We start from the raw sequence: 15053 nt of genomic DNA on the forward strand, positions 1-15053 counted from the left end.
AGGGTAAATGTGACCCAGCAGAGAGAGTTTGGTGCTGGAAGTCTAATTGAGTCCATATTAGCTGTGTGAGCACTCGGAGAGATATCGCTGCTGCGCTGCTGAGCTCTGAAACTCAGCTAAGCTAACTTGAAGCCTGCAGAGACAAAGACACAACAGTCACCTCACTGCAGAGCCGTGGGGAAAGGGACCGGGTAGGTTGCTCACCGCCGCTGGAGCATACTGTACTTTATGACACAGTTAATTAACCTCGGATCATTTTGGTTTTTCTTACATGTGTTTTGGTTTTAGTGGGAGAAAAAAAAAAATGACAACCAAAAAGCCGCAGAGCATGCTCCGGGAAGCTTCTCATCAGATTATTGCCGGTGGATCCGCTGGTAAGTCCCAACAACTACTTCTAAAAACCCACACTTATTCAGATTATGCAACAGTTTAAGGAGCACACACGCACACACACACACGCACACACACGCACGCTGTTAAAATGTGTGTGTTGCGTTCAGGGTTTCCCGTTAAACAACAATTACATGGACGACCTTCCCACAAACGGCGACCGGAACGCCTCCGGTTGTACTCGCACACATGAGAATAAAGTTTTCGGTGGAAGGAGCTCCGCCGAGCCAAAGAGTATGCGCCGTGTTTACCAAGATAGTTCTCGTGCTTTTCACTTCCTGTTCAGGGAACAGCCGCCGGGTCAGGGATCAGTCCCGCGCATGCGTACAGCTGTCCAGCTGCCGGAACGTCATCCGGTGACTCTGTGGAGGGGTTTATATTATTTTTTTACCTTCTTGTGTGTTTATGGAAGCATTTTATGTTATTGATCTTTAGTAATTTTACATTGTGAAGCAGGAATTCAGTTGGGTTAGAGAAAATGTTTTTGGTATGTGATTAACTGTTGAACTATTATGTTATAATGTTTGAACTAGTTAAAGGGAGGATCTAGTGGCAGTGGAGGACGGAGGTTACATTGAGGCAGCTGCTCTCCCACCCCCCCTAAAAAATGCCTTGCCACCCCAGTTTAGTATTAATGTTGTCAAACAGGCAAGTAATTTTGCTTGAATTTCCCTCAGGATCAATAAAGTATCTATCTATCTATCTATCTATCTATCTATCTATCTATCTATCTATCTATCTATCTATCTATCTATCTAATGTAATGATTTATTATGACCACATTTTAGTGATCGGTTTAAGTTTGATTAAAAAACAACAACATTGTTTTGTATTTGGAAAGAATGTTTCAATATTTTAAATTAAAACAATTTAATGATTTCTAATGCCAACTTTAGATATTTACTAACTAATACTACTAATATTTACTAATGTGCCACACTAATGTAATGTTTTTAAGTTCAAATATCTTTTATTTGGGGGATTTTCCAAGCACATATTGATATAAGTGAATGTTTATGATTAAATCGCATATGTTTCTTAAGTCTCCTGCCACCCTCTGACCACCACATATTTCTCTTGATCCGCCCCTGTCCTAATCGTAAAAAAGATCGAACCCAAACGTTTCGGTCAATAAGGCATTCACAAAATGTATTATTGGAACAATGTTGAAAATAGGAATTCACCACCTGGGAGACAATCTTCTCACTGTCTCACTGGGAAATGTAAAGTGGGTGCACAGTAAAAAATAATTACTCCACCAGTGGATGGACGGGGGCTGCCTCCCATTAAAGTCAATATAAACAATGCAAAGTTAAAGATGGTGCAGGTTTTATTTGCTGCTCTGCTAGTGTCCCTGTGGCAACTAGTGGTAGAAAAATATAAAGAGACTATTTGTTTTATTAGCGTTGTTGTAATTCGGATTGCGGCCACCGGTGGCAGCAGTGAGCTCAGAGCCACCCCCTCTGTTGTTGGATTAATTATGGTGTTTTACTCGACCTGCCTACATTTTCCTTCAGGTTTCTCTCTATCTGGTGAGTTTGTACTTTAAATATTCTTCCCTTTTGATGGATTCAATGAAAAGTTGAGCAACGGAAATGTTGAAAGAGAACTTGCTTTGTTATTTAGCTTTAATGAGAACAACATTTATTACCTGTGTTGGCTTCTACATCTGGCAAGATATTATATTTGTGTATTATTTTATCATTATGAAGCTGCTGCTGTGGTTTGTCCATTCAACCTCTCGTTGCCTTGGTAACTAACCACCATGTGACGTTAGGTTATCTGTGTAACTAGGCGACACAACAGTGGGAAAACAACCAGTTTAAAACCCTTTCAGACTGGGCAGTCTTTGTGAATGTAGTTTAATCATTAGTGCAGACATCTCCAATGTGATTCAGTTGGATACTAATCACGGATTATAATATTACAGAGAGCTGAGGTCTCAATTTAAGGTAATTGTGGGTTAGGGTCTAATCCGGAAGTGAGCAGAAGACAAACCTCTCGCTTTTTTTGTTTTGCTCTGCGTTACTCCTTTAACCCCCCCAAAAAAAAAAAAACGCTCATCAGTTTACGTTTGATCAGAGATGCACTGGAGGAGGAAACCAAGCAGAAGTCTTCATCATACGTTTAGTGAAATATGAGTGAAATATACGTTTTGGTGTGAAGTGTGAAGAGATTTCCCATAACATCAAAGTGCTCACACCTACTGAATAGTAATCATTCTGCAGTAATTATGACATAGTGAAGCCCAAATGACTTGTGAAACAATACACACCCAAGCTTTGATTGTGAAATAGTAATTCTGTTGAAAGAGTTTCATCATACAGATAAACTGCCTGCATAGTGAAGAGGACTGAATATTATTCTGTCTGCTCGGCCTTGTAAGTCCCATGTGGAAAAAAAGATCAGTTAGAGCTGGACTGTGTGACCAAAAACAAGTTTTTTTTTGTTTGTTTTCTTGCTTGACTGGGTCTTTATATAGGTTTATAGAGGCTTATTCTACTGTCAGGAGTACATAGAACATATAAAAACATTTTATTGCCCTACTGAAGGCTTTAGGGTTTTCTTGTCCCCACCAAATGGTTCAATATATGAAGGAATCAGAATATAAACATTTTTATTGTGCAAACTGCAATGTAGTAAAAACAGAACTAAAATCTAAAAAGATATGCCAATAACTTTAAAATGGCTTTCTTTTCCATAAAAATATTTAAATAGTTTATAAACACTATAAACTTACATAAAATACTCAATGTATTTAAGTCAAAAATCATCATACAGGAAATTAATATCGCTCAGCACTACGATCAGTTGCAGTGTTTCAGAAAATGGCTCCAATAGGAGGATGCCAATAGTGAACTCTCTTTTGTTTTCCTCTATGTAAAGCAGTGTCCAGAACCAAAGTCTAAGTTAATCATTTTTCTTTCCTCAAATCTTTTGAGCAACGTTGTGCAAAAAAATATGTGGTTACACCAGAAAGTCGTTGTAAGAAGTGTGTTTTGCATTGTATTGTAGGATTATCGATAGATAGTCAACAAAAAAATGATACACACACTTTGGTAATGTAGTCAGTTTAAATCTTTGTGCTGTTGTCAGAGGTTCTGCAGGTGTGGAGGGTCACCGGTTTTTAACTTTTTCATGGGTAGTGATAGTGAACATGTAATGATTTACTCTTCATGAACTGCTACTGTGAAGGTTTTGTCTCCATCCTCCATTGCTCTGCATGTGCAGCTCAGTGACCAGCAGTTCAGATTGTTGTTGTGTGTGTGTGTGTGTGTGTATATTTTGAGGAATGAATGTGATGCATTCACGAGATGTTGGCTGCTCAGGAAAAAAAATGTTTAAAGATACACCATACTTGGTGACTTATCGAGTTCTGCAGTCAACCAGCGACTGTAAATGTTTGTTTGTGGAGTAGAGCTGCAACTATTAATCGATTGGTTGTCAACTATTAAAGTCACTGCCAGATATTTTGATAATCGATTAATCATTTTGATTTGGATTTATTTTAATGAAAAAGATCAAAATCCTCTGATTTCAGCTTCTTAAATTGGAATATTTCAGTTTTTCTGTCCTCCATGATAATACACTGAATATCTTCGGGTTGTGGATAAAAGAAAGAGATTTGAGGATGTCACTTTGGGCCTTGGGAGACATTAATCAACATTTTCCACAATTCTTTGACATTTTATGAACCAACTAACTAGAGCGGAATAATCAATAATGAAAATAATCGTTAGTTGCAGCCCTATTGTGCAGTGCCAGTTTGGCAGTCAAGCACTAAATGTTTAATGAAGGAAATATGATGTTCCTTTTATCTTAGCTATTTGTGAACAACAGTGTAAAGCTATCAAACAAGCAAGACTGTCAAGGCTTATCATAAATAACGGTATACTTTTTCTTCATGGTGTCAGTTTTTGATTTTTCTCCAGCCGAACAAGCCAACAGCTGTACACTATAAGAACCACAAAACTCTTTCCTCGTGTTTCTATTCTTGGTGTTTTTGCTGTGCTCACTCATTAGGTTGATCAACACTGAAGGGTGTTTTTATCTTTCTGTCCAATGTCTTTAGCAAAGTCCTTTTATCTTTGGGATATATTGTTTTCATATTCGGAGATAACAATAATAAAGTCATTCTCTCCTTTAGAGATGCCAGAATGTTTGCCAGCGCACATGGGGCCTCTTTACAGTGTCGTTAGTGATATAGTTTAATTTGAATTATTTAGATTTTACTACATAAATGGGCATAGAGTATGTTTTTATTTCGCTACCACCAATCAGTGCCTCTTCAAATGCTCAAGACATCTCTTTCCCAACTGGGTTTGTGGCTGGTTCCAGATTTTCCAATCCATTGGAATCATACGCCTCCAAGATATCATTCCTGAACCGATGCTGCAAGTGTTTTTCTGAGAGTTGTGCATTGGAAAACAATTACATTTAACTCATGCGTTTACACTGCTGGAAAGGAGTCATGGCAGAGTGGAAGAAGCGGTCCAAAAACACGGCTTCATTTTTACAAAGAAAGATGAGAACAGTTGTAAATAAGTAAAATGACAATTTCAAAGTAAGGGTGGATACACCAGCAGTAACATAATTCTACACAACATGGGCTTAACTTGTAGTAATGCCATGTATTTGACACTCGAGTGCCTCTGTGCGTCCGGTCCTGAGGGTAAATATCATATGTTGTCATAGCATTAGTGCCATGAAGGCAGGCTTAACACATTCTTACTTTACACCCGAGTCACATGCATGCCTTTTTTTGTACTTTTGATATGATTTATAATAATAAAACAGTTGGCTTTGATGCTGAAAACCTGTGCAGGCCTACTTTTCCACACACAGAAAATGTGTTAAGAATCAATAAGGGAATTAGATATATAATGGCACCAGTATCTATAAAATCTTATCAATTGCCATCCTTATTTTTTGACACTTTCTCTTCCCTCCATCAGATTTTCAATTGTGGACTTTGACTCTGTTTGTTAATACCCCTCTACTGCATTTCTTTTGGATTACTGACATTTTTTTTACTGTCCATTGTGAAAATGTGACTATGAGTTGCAGTCTCTTTAGGGGTTAAAGGGGTGTTTCACATGTCATTGTTGTTGCAGTTCCTGTGGCTACTGCTAGAGGTTGGTAGAGATCCTATACTTCAATGAATGACTCCCTCCTAATTTATAATTTAGCCAGAAATGTATATGACACCTGGTGCTAAGTCAGTGCCACTCGGTCCTCTCTCATGCTGTTTAAGTTAATAATGTAATATTTTTACTGATCCAAAAAAATCATACAAAGTCAGAAGTTTCTTTAAACAGCTTGTGCAGTATATTCCAGGTGTTTTACAGTGGAATGATTGCCGTTTGCTTCCAGAAATGCCGTATTTACCTCACTTTCTCCAATACCTTGCTCACATACAATGGTTTGTTTAAGAAGGAACTGACAGTGGCTCACAACAGTAGTAAATGTTCTGTAGGTGTAAATGTTCTGGCTTCTCTGCAGCTGGAAGGAAAACAGACTTTGGGCCAAGAGTGCAATTTTGGGGGGGGGGTTTCAGCAGAGCTGGTTAGTATACAGTGAGGACACACTGGTCTGTGTGTGTGTTGGTCCTGTGAACTTCAGTTGACTCGCAGGTAGATAACAACTTTTAAATTGGCAATGAACAGTTCTTTTCATGTAGTCAACTAATTACCAAGTACTTGGGGTGCAACTTGTCTCAGGTGATGTTTTTATGAGAAATGAGGTACTCTGGCATTGTTGGTTGCCCCTCTCTGTTTACACCTCACAAGCCCCCTGGGTCTGACAACCCGCTGTCATCAACCTCCAGCCAGAGGCTGAGGGGCGTTCGTCTGTCCTCGCCGAGACTGATGGGACTAAGGTTTTAACCCTGAGCAGAATGACCCCAGTCTTTTTCTCCTTACCTTCACTCTCCCCTCCAGAGATTTATTTTGCATCCCGAGTCACTGTTAACGAGGACGGAGACAGACGGGGGTTAATTTGTGTGCAGGCTGGTCAGAGAGCCTGTAAGTTAAATGTGAAATAAGGGAGAAAAATATGCATTTGGTGCTCTTTAAAGTCATCTGAGCATAGTTCAGCATTCTGCAGTGCATCAGGTATTTTTATTTCTGTGAGTGCCTGGTGGAATAAAGTGTGCTAATTCTGAAAATGATCTCCTGACGAGGGATATTGAACAGAAACGTAGACTCACGAGATCTACTATTGTCCAGTTTATGGTCATAACATATGCAGCTACATATGTGTGGAGATCAAAACAAACTCTAAGCCTACTTTTACTATTGTAAGTCACGTTGGATAACCCAGTCACACACCATAGAGGGGACAGTCAGTCTGTCTGTTAGATTGTTTTTAACCTTGGACTTCCATAAACACAGTAAAACTACAATAGCTTGGGTGCTCAGTGTTCAACCTTATCAGCTGCTCTGCGTAGTCTAGTCAGCCAAACAGTCAGAGAGGAGGCCAAACTGACAATGAAGAGGCACAGGCTGTGACCTCCTTTTACTTCACAGTGGCAATGGGAGCACTATACCATCACAGTCTAATGTAAAGAAGGAGAAATTCCTTCACTGTGTTTTTTTTTTTTTTTTTTTTTTTTGTCTCGTGTCAGTGATTCCCCACCTCAGGGTCAACACAAGTGGGCAACAGGATAAATATGAAGAGCTCACATGATGATTAATGGGAAAAAAAAAAAAAAAAAAAAAAGATCAATGCTTTGCCACACAGAATTTGTATTCTAATCTCCAATCTTTGCTTTTTTGGGTTAAATATTGGATAGTTTTAGCTCTTTGGGCCTTGTAAATGCATTAAAATTAGACATTAAAAGAAGTTTAGAAGGCAGAATATATAACTAATTGAATATTAAAGTGAATATCTTGAAGTAAGGGGGTGTTGGTTGGCTTTTATTTCTGGCTTCAGGGAATTGTCACAACCCTTTTTCAGGATATTTCTGATATTTTATAGCCATTGTATGTATGTTTGTGTCATTATCAGTGTATTTCAAGTCAGTCTAAACTCCACATGCTTGTGCAGTAATTAATTAAAGTTGATATACTTATTTTATTCTGCAGTGCAGATGTGTAAGTGACTCTCTTAAAGGCATTTCTCACTTTGTCCACAAGGGGGCAGTAGGTGCACACTATATCTCTTCATATTAAAGGGATCGTCCAACTTTTTGCTGTTGGAGTGGATCGGTTTCTGTCATAACTTCTGGACACAGGGAGACACAAGTGATGCATGGGTGCTCTGCGGGGCAGCTTACAAATACTTCTAAGCTGATCTTGAAAACATGTAAGGATATTTATGTCCTCTTATGTGAAAAGAAAGTCAGTTAAAACTCTGAAATAAGGAGGTGCAGAATAACGTCATTTAAAATAATACTGTCATTATGATTAAATACTAGCGAGCAGAATTTAAAAACTAGAAATCTATCTCGTTAAAGGCCCGCTGCTGTAATGTTTTCTCTAAGTCCTTTGTTATTTCCGTGGTAGATGCGTTTTTTAAAACTCCATGAGTAAATCGATCCGTCTCCAGCAAATGGACTGTGACGACATGAGACAGACGCCCCCGCGTGTGATTACTGGAGCCCCCCCCCCCAACAGACTGTCAGAGCCTCGTTCAGACCCTGCTCGTTTAATTGGTTTTAAACAGTGAACCTGAAATCAGTCGGGGGAAAGAACAAATAAAGCCACTTAGTCTAAATGAAGGAGAGGAAGAAAAGAGGAGCGGGTGGAATCAAATAAATAAAGCCAAACTCTCTCTCTCTCTCTGTGTGTGTGTGTGTGTGTGTGTGTGTGTGTGTGTGTGTGTGTGTGATCCACTGACACAGGCTGCACTTAGCAAAGTCTTTTTTTTTCCCTCCATGATTCCCGAGTGGCTGCACCAATCACAGCCGAATTAGGCCTAATATTTATTTCCAGAAACAATTGTACATGTTTCACTGGGGCTTTGATTGAACTCCCGGTGGACATGTTGTAGACAGATGTTTAGATGACCTCATGTTTGAAGTAATGTTGATTCTGGATGGGATGCCTGTTCCTCTAAATCAGCTCCCTCTGCCTCCCATCTTTCCAGTTTTTGTGTCTCAGTCTAGGGAGGGCATGCGGAGCCTCACGTCCTTCATATTTAATGTGTGCTTTGGCTCGCATTAAATAGCGCCCATTAACTTTTTGGTTTTTTTTTTTGTTCCATCCTTTGACAGACAGATGTCCATGCACTGGGGGTCGTGGATGGCTTGGTTAAAATGAGCCATGATAGTGCTGAAGGACGGCTACTTAACCGGACACATCTGTCTTTTGTTCTCATTGCGTCTCTTTTTAGACACGTCTGCCTCAGAACAGGGGATTTACCATCGAGACAGAAAGTCCCTCGATCACTTGAAGCACCCATAATCGATTTTCTTGATAGGCTCGATCCCAGGCAATCATTTGAGGGGGGTTTCTCCCTGTTGTCTCTTTACGAATAAATTGTATGCTGCAGGGTGTGCAGGCAATAATTAAAGTAACCCCTCATTTAATATAGGAGAAAAATACAACACACCGGCATTCCTAAAATAAACACAGAAGATTTATTATCTCCGTCAAATAATTACCGTCCTCAGCAAACGTGAATGATCGCGATGTCGTAAGAAATTAGTTGAATGCGAACATGCATTAAGTCTAATGATAGTCTAATTAACGCACCACGAAAAAAAAATCTGGCATCCCAAAATAGACTAGATTGCATAACCCCCCCTCAAAAGGTTAAGGTTTAACTGGCGCTAAAATGCTGATGATAAAATAATGAATGCTTCTGCGCAATGTCTGTGGCATTTGTTAAGATAATTCAAATCATAATTAAATAATTAGGCCTGAATTATTTGTCAAAGCTTTAATGAAATTCTATTTTATTAGAGGATAGAGGGCCTACTTTTTTTTTAAAAATTTTACACGCAAAACTACTATTATAATTACTTTTTATTTTAAATAAAAAAAAAAAAATACCCTTGCACAACCATGAACTATAATATCTCCCGAAGCAGAAACTGCCATTGGTCACTGCTAATGTGCACTTAAACGCACATTATCACGCAGCTCAGGGGAGTATCACGGTTATTTTTCGTTAGGGACAGATGTTAGTAACCTCAGCTCTCTCTGGCGTTGGCGCGCAGGTCGTGTGCCATTTGACTGAGTTCCCCGTGCCTACAATCAGCGAACCTAATGACTGCGTTTTGACAGCAATATGCCTACACGAAGATTCACAGTCATCCAGGTCGGATGAAGTCAAACAAGAAGTCCCTAATGGCTGCCTGTTAAATCAGCAGTGTCTGACTAAGCTCCTAAACCCAGAGTGCAGAAAATACATCCTAAACATATATTTATTTATTTTAAAAACGAATGCAGAGCCATTACAGCAGACATCAAGACTGCATATTAAGCAGCTTGATTTATCTATTAAAATCTGATGTAATGCCAGCAGCGAAATCCAAAACATGCTCGGGAATCTTTATTTGACTGCGGTTCAGTTTCAGCTGTCTGCAGGTGAGGCCTCTTACGGGCTCCGGGCTGCATGTGAATCATCCTTATTTGACAAGTGCCATCAATTCTCTCTGAAATTACTTTTAGCTCTCAGATGGTCACAGTTCTTGGATGTTACACACACACAGAGGAATGAATCCTCAAAATCACAGTGAGACATCGTAGCAGAATTAACCTCTTAGGTGTGAATAAATAATGCTGTCTGAGAAGTAAAATAAAGTGAAGAAACTTTCCCACAACCACTTTTTTTGGGGCTTTTTAAATACTGTAAGTGTGCAACATGTTAAGCCACTTTAAGGCGTTCATCCTGTTGTAATGCAGGTAGAGGCCGACTGTAACAGAACCGCGCATTAACGCACTGGAAGCTTAAAGTAAAGATGTGTGTCCCGGTTTAGTGAGGGCCTGTGATGTGATGTATGAGCCCCAGTCGCGCTCACGACGTTATCTTAATGACATGATTTATGAAAACGGTTCACTGGAGTTGGGGGAGGGAGGTGGTGGAAGGGTGGGGGGACTGAAGGAGGCCAAGCGGTGCGGAGGGAGACTCCTCTGCAGAGGCGGCCTTGTGTGTGTGAGTGTGTGTGTGTGTGTGTCTGAGTGTGTGTGTGTGTGTGTGTGTGTGTGTGTGTGTGTGTGTGTGTGTGGAATTAGTCCGGCCAAGAAAGCAACGCGCAATTACCTGATTGTACTGTTGCTGGAGCACGCACGGGGACGCGCACTGTCTAACTTTGAGCCAGCACAGGCCGCGCGCACCGCAGTGACTTGTGAAATCAGCTGTTTGTTAGTCAGGGAGCGAGTCCAGCGGGTTATTGGTTTTAGGTGACACACTACTGCATCATTAATGACATGATTGGATTGTTGCATAATGTATAATATTACATTATTGCACCCATAATTAGAGCTAATAAATCTTTTTTGTTGTTCAGTAAAATAATAATAAGTGGGCCTAGTTAATAGTTTTATTTTCCCACCAAGCAAACAGTAGCTATAAACACTGGCTGCTGAATACTGCAGGCTAATACTGTTCAGGTCATATGGATTTTACCTTAGACATATGAACTACTAATTGTGTGTGGGGGGGAAATCACTTTAAGATTAGGTGATTTTGTTAAAGATGTTATTATTTGGTCCAGTGACAAAGTCCTCACATGAGAATGATGATCTAAGGTTAGTTAATGTCATAGTCCCCATTCCGTTCACACTAATAGATTACAAATGTTTTAAGAGGGAAAGGACCAATATAGAGAGTTTCTCAAGTTAAGTAATGTGTAAAGTCTGTAAAAGTAAAATGGTTTTATATGTATATTATTCCATTGAGTTAATTATAACCTGTTACAGTCAGTAATAATGGTGATTTGATGATGGTTCGGTGCAGTGGTTCCTTAGACCCCGACCAAGTGCCTGGGAGTAGAAAACACAGAATTTGTGAAAAAAGAAACCTATTAAGTATATGTGATTGTTAAAAATACACAATACAGACGGAGAGTGTAAAAAAAAATTAAAAAAAAAGGGCCTAAAAATATCCGGTAAACTAATTTCTGTACAATATTCATAGTAAATAATCTGCTCAAAATTCATTCAAATCACTTTTTTTTTTTACACAGACTTCACTATTTGGGTTGACTGTACAGTTTATCAGTTCTACACTGTTATTGTTATACATTGAATATAATATAAAATATCCATTAAAATATGTCACGTAGCTCATCAGTTTACTTATGATAGAGAAGAGATCCCTTAAGGAAGAAGGCTGGGAACAACTAGTGCATAAGCAGCATGGTGGTATATTTCTATTAGTAATTTACAGTTATCAGAACTAAGAACATACACTTTTTTTATTTCTGGAACAACCTATGGTTGAATATCATGGTCAGGCATGGCAACAAATGCGGGACATTTATCATACATGCGAGTTCCTAGAAGAAGAAGAATAATAATAATTATACTGTTATGGTAAGAGCGGATTCAGTCAGATAATTATGATTGCTCAACATGGGAGGCTTTCTCTGCATCATTGCCTTCTATTTAGAAGTACCAATTATTAAAACCAGGAACACTGCGCTGCAGGAAGCACAGTGGAGCTGATTTTAGATTGCGGCGCTGAGAGTGTTTCATCACATCATTGCATTATTTTCATTCTGCAAACAAGATGATCACACAGGTCTTCTACACCTTTGGCCACACGACACTTTACCACTCAGAATTACAGTAGTAACAGTCATTATTATGTGTGTAGAGGGGTATATTCAGCCCCAAAAAGAGCATGCTAGACAGGGAAGAGGACAGATGTAAAGTAAGCACTGAGATCACTCACAAATTCCATGGCAGTAGAAAAGTGAAAAGTGAAGGCATACATAGTACAGCACATGGCAACAATAATAAAACTGGGAGGGAAATCAGCAAAACAAGCTATGCTTAATTGAGCACTTAGACTAAGTAGTCAAGGGGCAAAGAGAGAGTGACCCTGTAAGAAAATGAAAGTTTACAGTTGTGAGACTGACTGTTTTTTTGTGTGTGTGTGTGTGTGTGTGTGTGTGTGTGTGTGTGTGTATTCTGGGTTCTGGTGCATCTGGGTTATGTATTCGTGCAAAGGAAAATGGCTGCGTGTGCGTGCGTGGGCTGTGTTTTCATGCCACGAAATGGTCAAGTGTACATGTTTGTTTGTTTGTTTTGCGTGTGTGTGCATCCGAGTGAGAAATTTATGCCGGGAAATTGGATATAATTGCGTGTGTTTGTGCGAGACATGCGTGCTCATGCATCCAGGGAAATAGATATATTTAAGCGTGTGTGTGTTCTGCATGCGTCTGGATTATGTTTTCAGATGTGTGTATATTTTTGAGCCTGGCTCTGTCTCGAACCTCCTAATTAAGTCACAGTTGGAACAAGCTCTTCCTGTGGAGAGCTACTGTCTGTCATCCCGGCAGACTTATCATCTCACTGTGCGATTTAGTAAATGTTTGATAGGATGTTGTTGCATCCATTGTTTTTAAGATAACAGTAAAGTAGAAAACAGCAAACACAAACTTTTTTTTTTTTTACAATTTGGCTGCCTAAGAGCTGCAACATGCCCTCTGTTTATCCTCTACCACCTTGTTCTTCATGAACACTGACATGTGTGTTGAAAAGTCTCGAATTGGGCATTTAACCTCCTGCCCTGTAGCTTGTAGCCACAGTTGGTAGTAGGTCAGACATATGGGCCTGCTGCACTGCGGTACAAGTAACCACTGGATGCCTTCGTAATGCAGATTTTTCAGGCTCACCGGTTTTTGATCTCTTGTTTAATAGTTTTTGTTTTGTTTCAGGAAATCTTCGAAAAAAGAGTCGAGGCCAAGGCAAACCTCATGTTATTTCAACAGAATCTGATACATGATTCAAGAGTTCAGATACAGTAATTACAAAGCCTCGGTGCTCCTGCTGTAAGCGCCGAAATATAAATAAACATAATAAGTACTGTCAAAAAAACAAAAACAAAACCGGACAAACTAAAAACCCTGAATTACATGGCTGTTTCTGTGTGTATGCATTTGTGTGTGCGTGCGTGTATGGATGTGTGCATTGTGTGTGTCTGCCCTGTGATTCTCTGGATGAGCTGGAAATTTATAACACAGGTTTTTACAGTAAGCTCCAGCCAAAAACTGTAATTCTTTCTCCCCTTTTAGCTCTGTAGTTGGGAGACAGGCCTGCCCACTTTGGGTTAACTCTATCAAGATGAACAGCATTTGGGCCAGTGCAGTAATCATAATGTAATTTGTTGTGCTCATGGGCCAATTTGTGTCGTTTGAGAGGAAATATCCCGTGCCTGGTGGCCAAGCGAGAGCATGTCCCGGGGCAAGGCTTTAATTAGGGAAGTTCAAATTTATAGACACTTTGTATTATTTCTGATCTTGAGTGGTTGGAGGATGACATACTTAAGAGAAGGACGCTGGCAGAGGACGAGGGAAAAATTTGATAATGAGAAACAAAACTGAATGAAAGGTCATGTTAGGAATTTGTTTACCATTTCATTATCATTTTGAAATCAAAGAGTCCTGCAGTGAAATCAAAGCAGACACAAATGTCACAGTCTGGAAAGAGCGAGCGGTGAGAGGTATGCACCAGTTCTCATTTAGTTTGTTTGAAATAGGAGCAAAGGGATGGAGATGTGAAAGAAGCAGCCGGGTTGTAGAGCAGTGTGTTAGTGTGTTAATGTTCATCTCTTGGTAAGGCGGCAATCCTGAGAATGATGCAGTATGTTCTAAATTTATCTGGTTTAGATTTCTGATAAAAAAGACGTGAAACATATGTGCATATGAGCTTTGAAAAAAAAAAAAAAAACAGGAGAAAAGAAAACCAGGCGTTTCAAATTTTGGCATTAATTTGCTGCACAGCTATTTAATGAGGATTAAAATGTTTTGCCTTAAGAGGATAATCTGATCCAAATATGTCACGAATATGATGACTCAGTGACTAGAGGGCAGAAGAGAGCTGTATTGGTGCTCTTTAATGCGCCTCAGTAATGTAGTGAGTTAAGACTTTGTACTGTTCCCAGCGGATGGATTTTATGGTAATACGAAGATGGATAACTTTGCTGATCCTTTCACATGTATGCGCAAATGATTTCACTTAACCAAGACATACAGCGCTTAAAATATGAGATAATCCCTTCACATCTGTGTTTAGTTTGCCGCAGGTATCATTGGAAATGTTAATATTACCAGTCTGAAATACTTATTTATTCTGAAAGGCCTCCAAGCTTTCATTCAGCACACTGATTCTTGAAATTGTTTCATCCCCGCATGGAGATCCAAATCATGACTCAGATATGACACAGGCTGTATTTTCTATGGCCTGTGTGAGTTTTAAAACAAGGGTTCACACTGAGATGCGTTTGGTAGAACGGAGACCACACAGGGCGCCGAGCCCAGCAGCTCTGCAGCGTTTGAAGGAGGGTGGGGGGGAGAGAGCAGTGGCCGAGAAAAGGGATGGAGGAAGGTTAAGTTATCAGCGGCCTGACAGGGCGAGCGCTCAGCTGGGCAGCTCTGTAATCAGAGGCTCTGACAGATGCTTTCTCGATAAGAATCCCCCAGAAGCTTTAGAGGAACACACAGGCGGCCAGCTGTTTCCATAGTGAGGCATTGATGTTAACGTCTTCAA

The 15053-nt window shown here is 39.8% G+C and overlaps 1 protein-coding gene across 1 annotated transcript in view; it reads left to right on the forward strand.

Annotated features, from left to right (window-relative positions):
* The window catches only part of slc25a21 (solute carrier family 25 member 21), a 90583-nt gene continuing 75530 nt past the window's right edge, over nt 1-15053 (forward strand). Inside the window, exons 1-2 of the mRNA XM_051389568.1 lie at nt 1-191; nt 289-374. Of these exons, the coding sequence (XP_051245528.1) occupies nt 305-374 (70 nt within the window). The 5' untranslated portion in view covers nt 1-191; nt 289-304. The remainder of the gene's footprint in view (nt 192-288; nt 375-15053) is intronic.

Source organism: Dicentrarchus labrax, unplaced genomic scaffold (genome assembly GCF_905237075.1).
Source record: "Dicentrarchus labrax unplaced genomic scaffold, dlabrax2021, whole genome shotgun sequence".
Classification (NCBI taxonomy): domain Eukaryota; kingdom Metazoa; phylum Chordata; class Actinopteri; family Moronidae; genus Dicentrarchus; species Dicentrarchus labrax.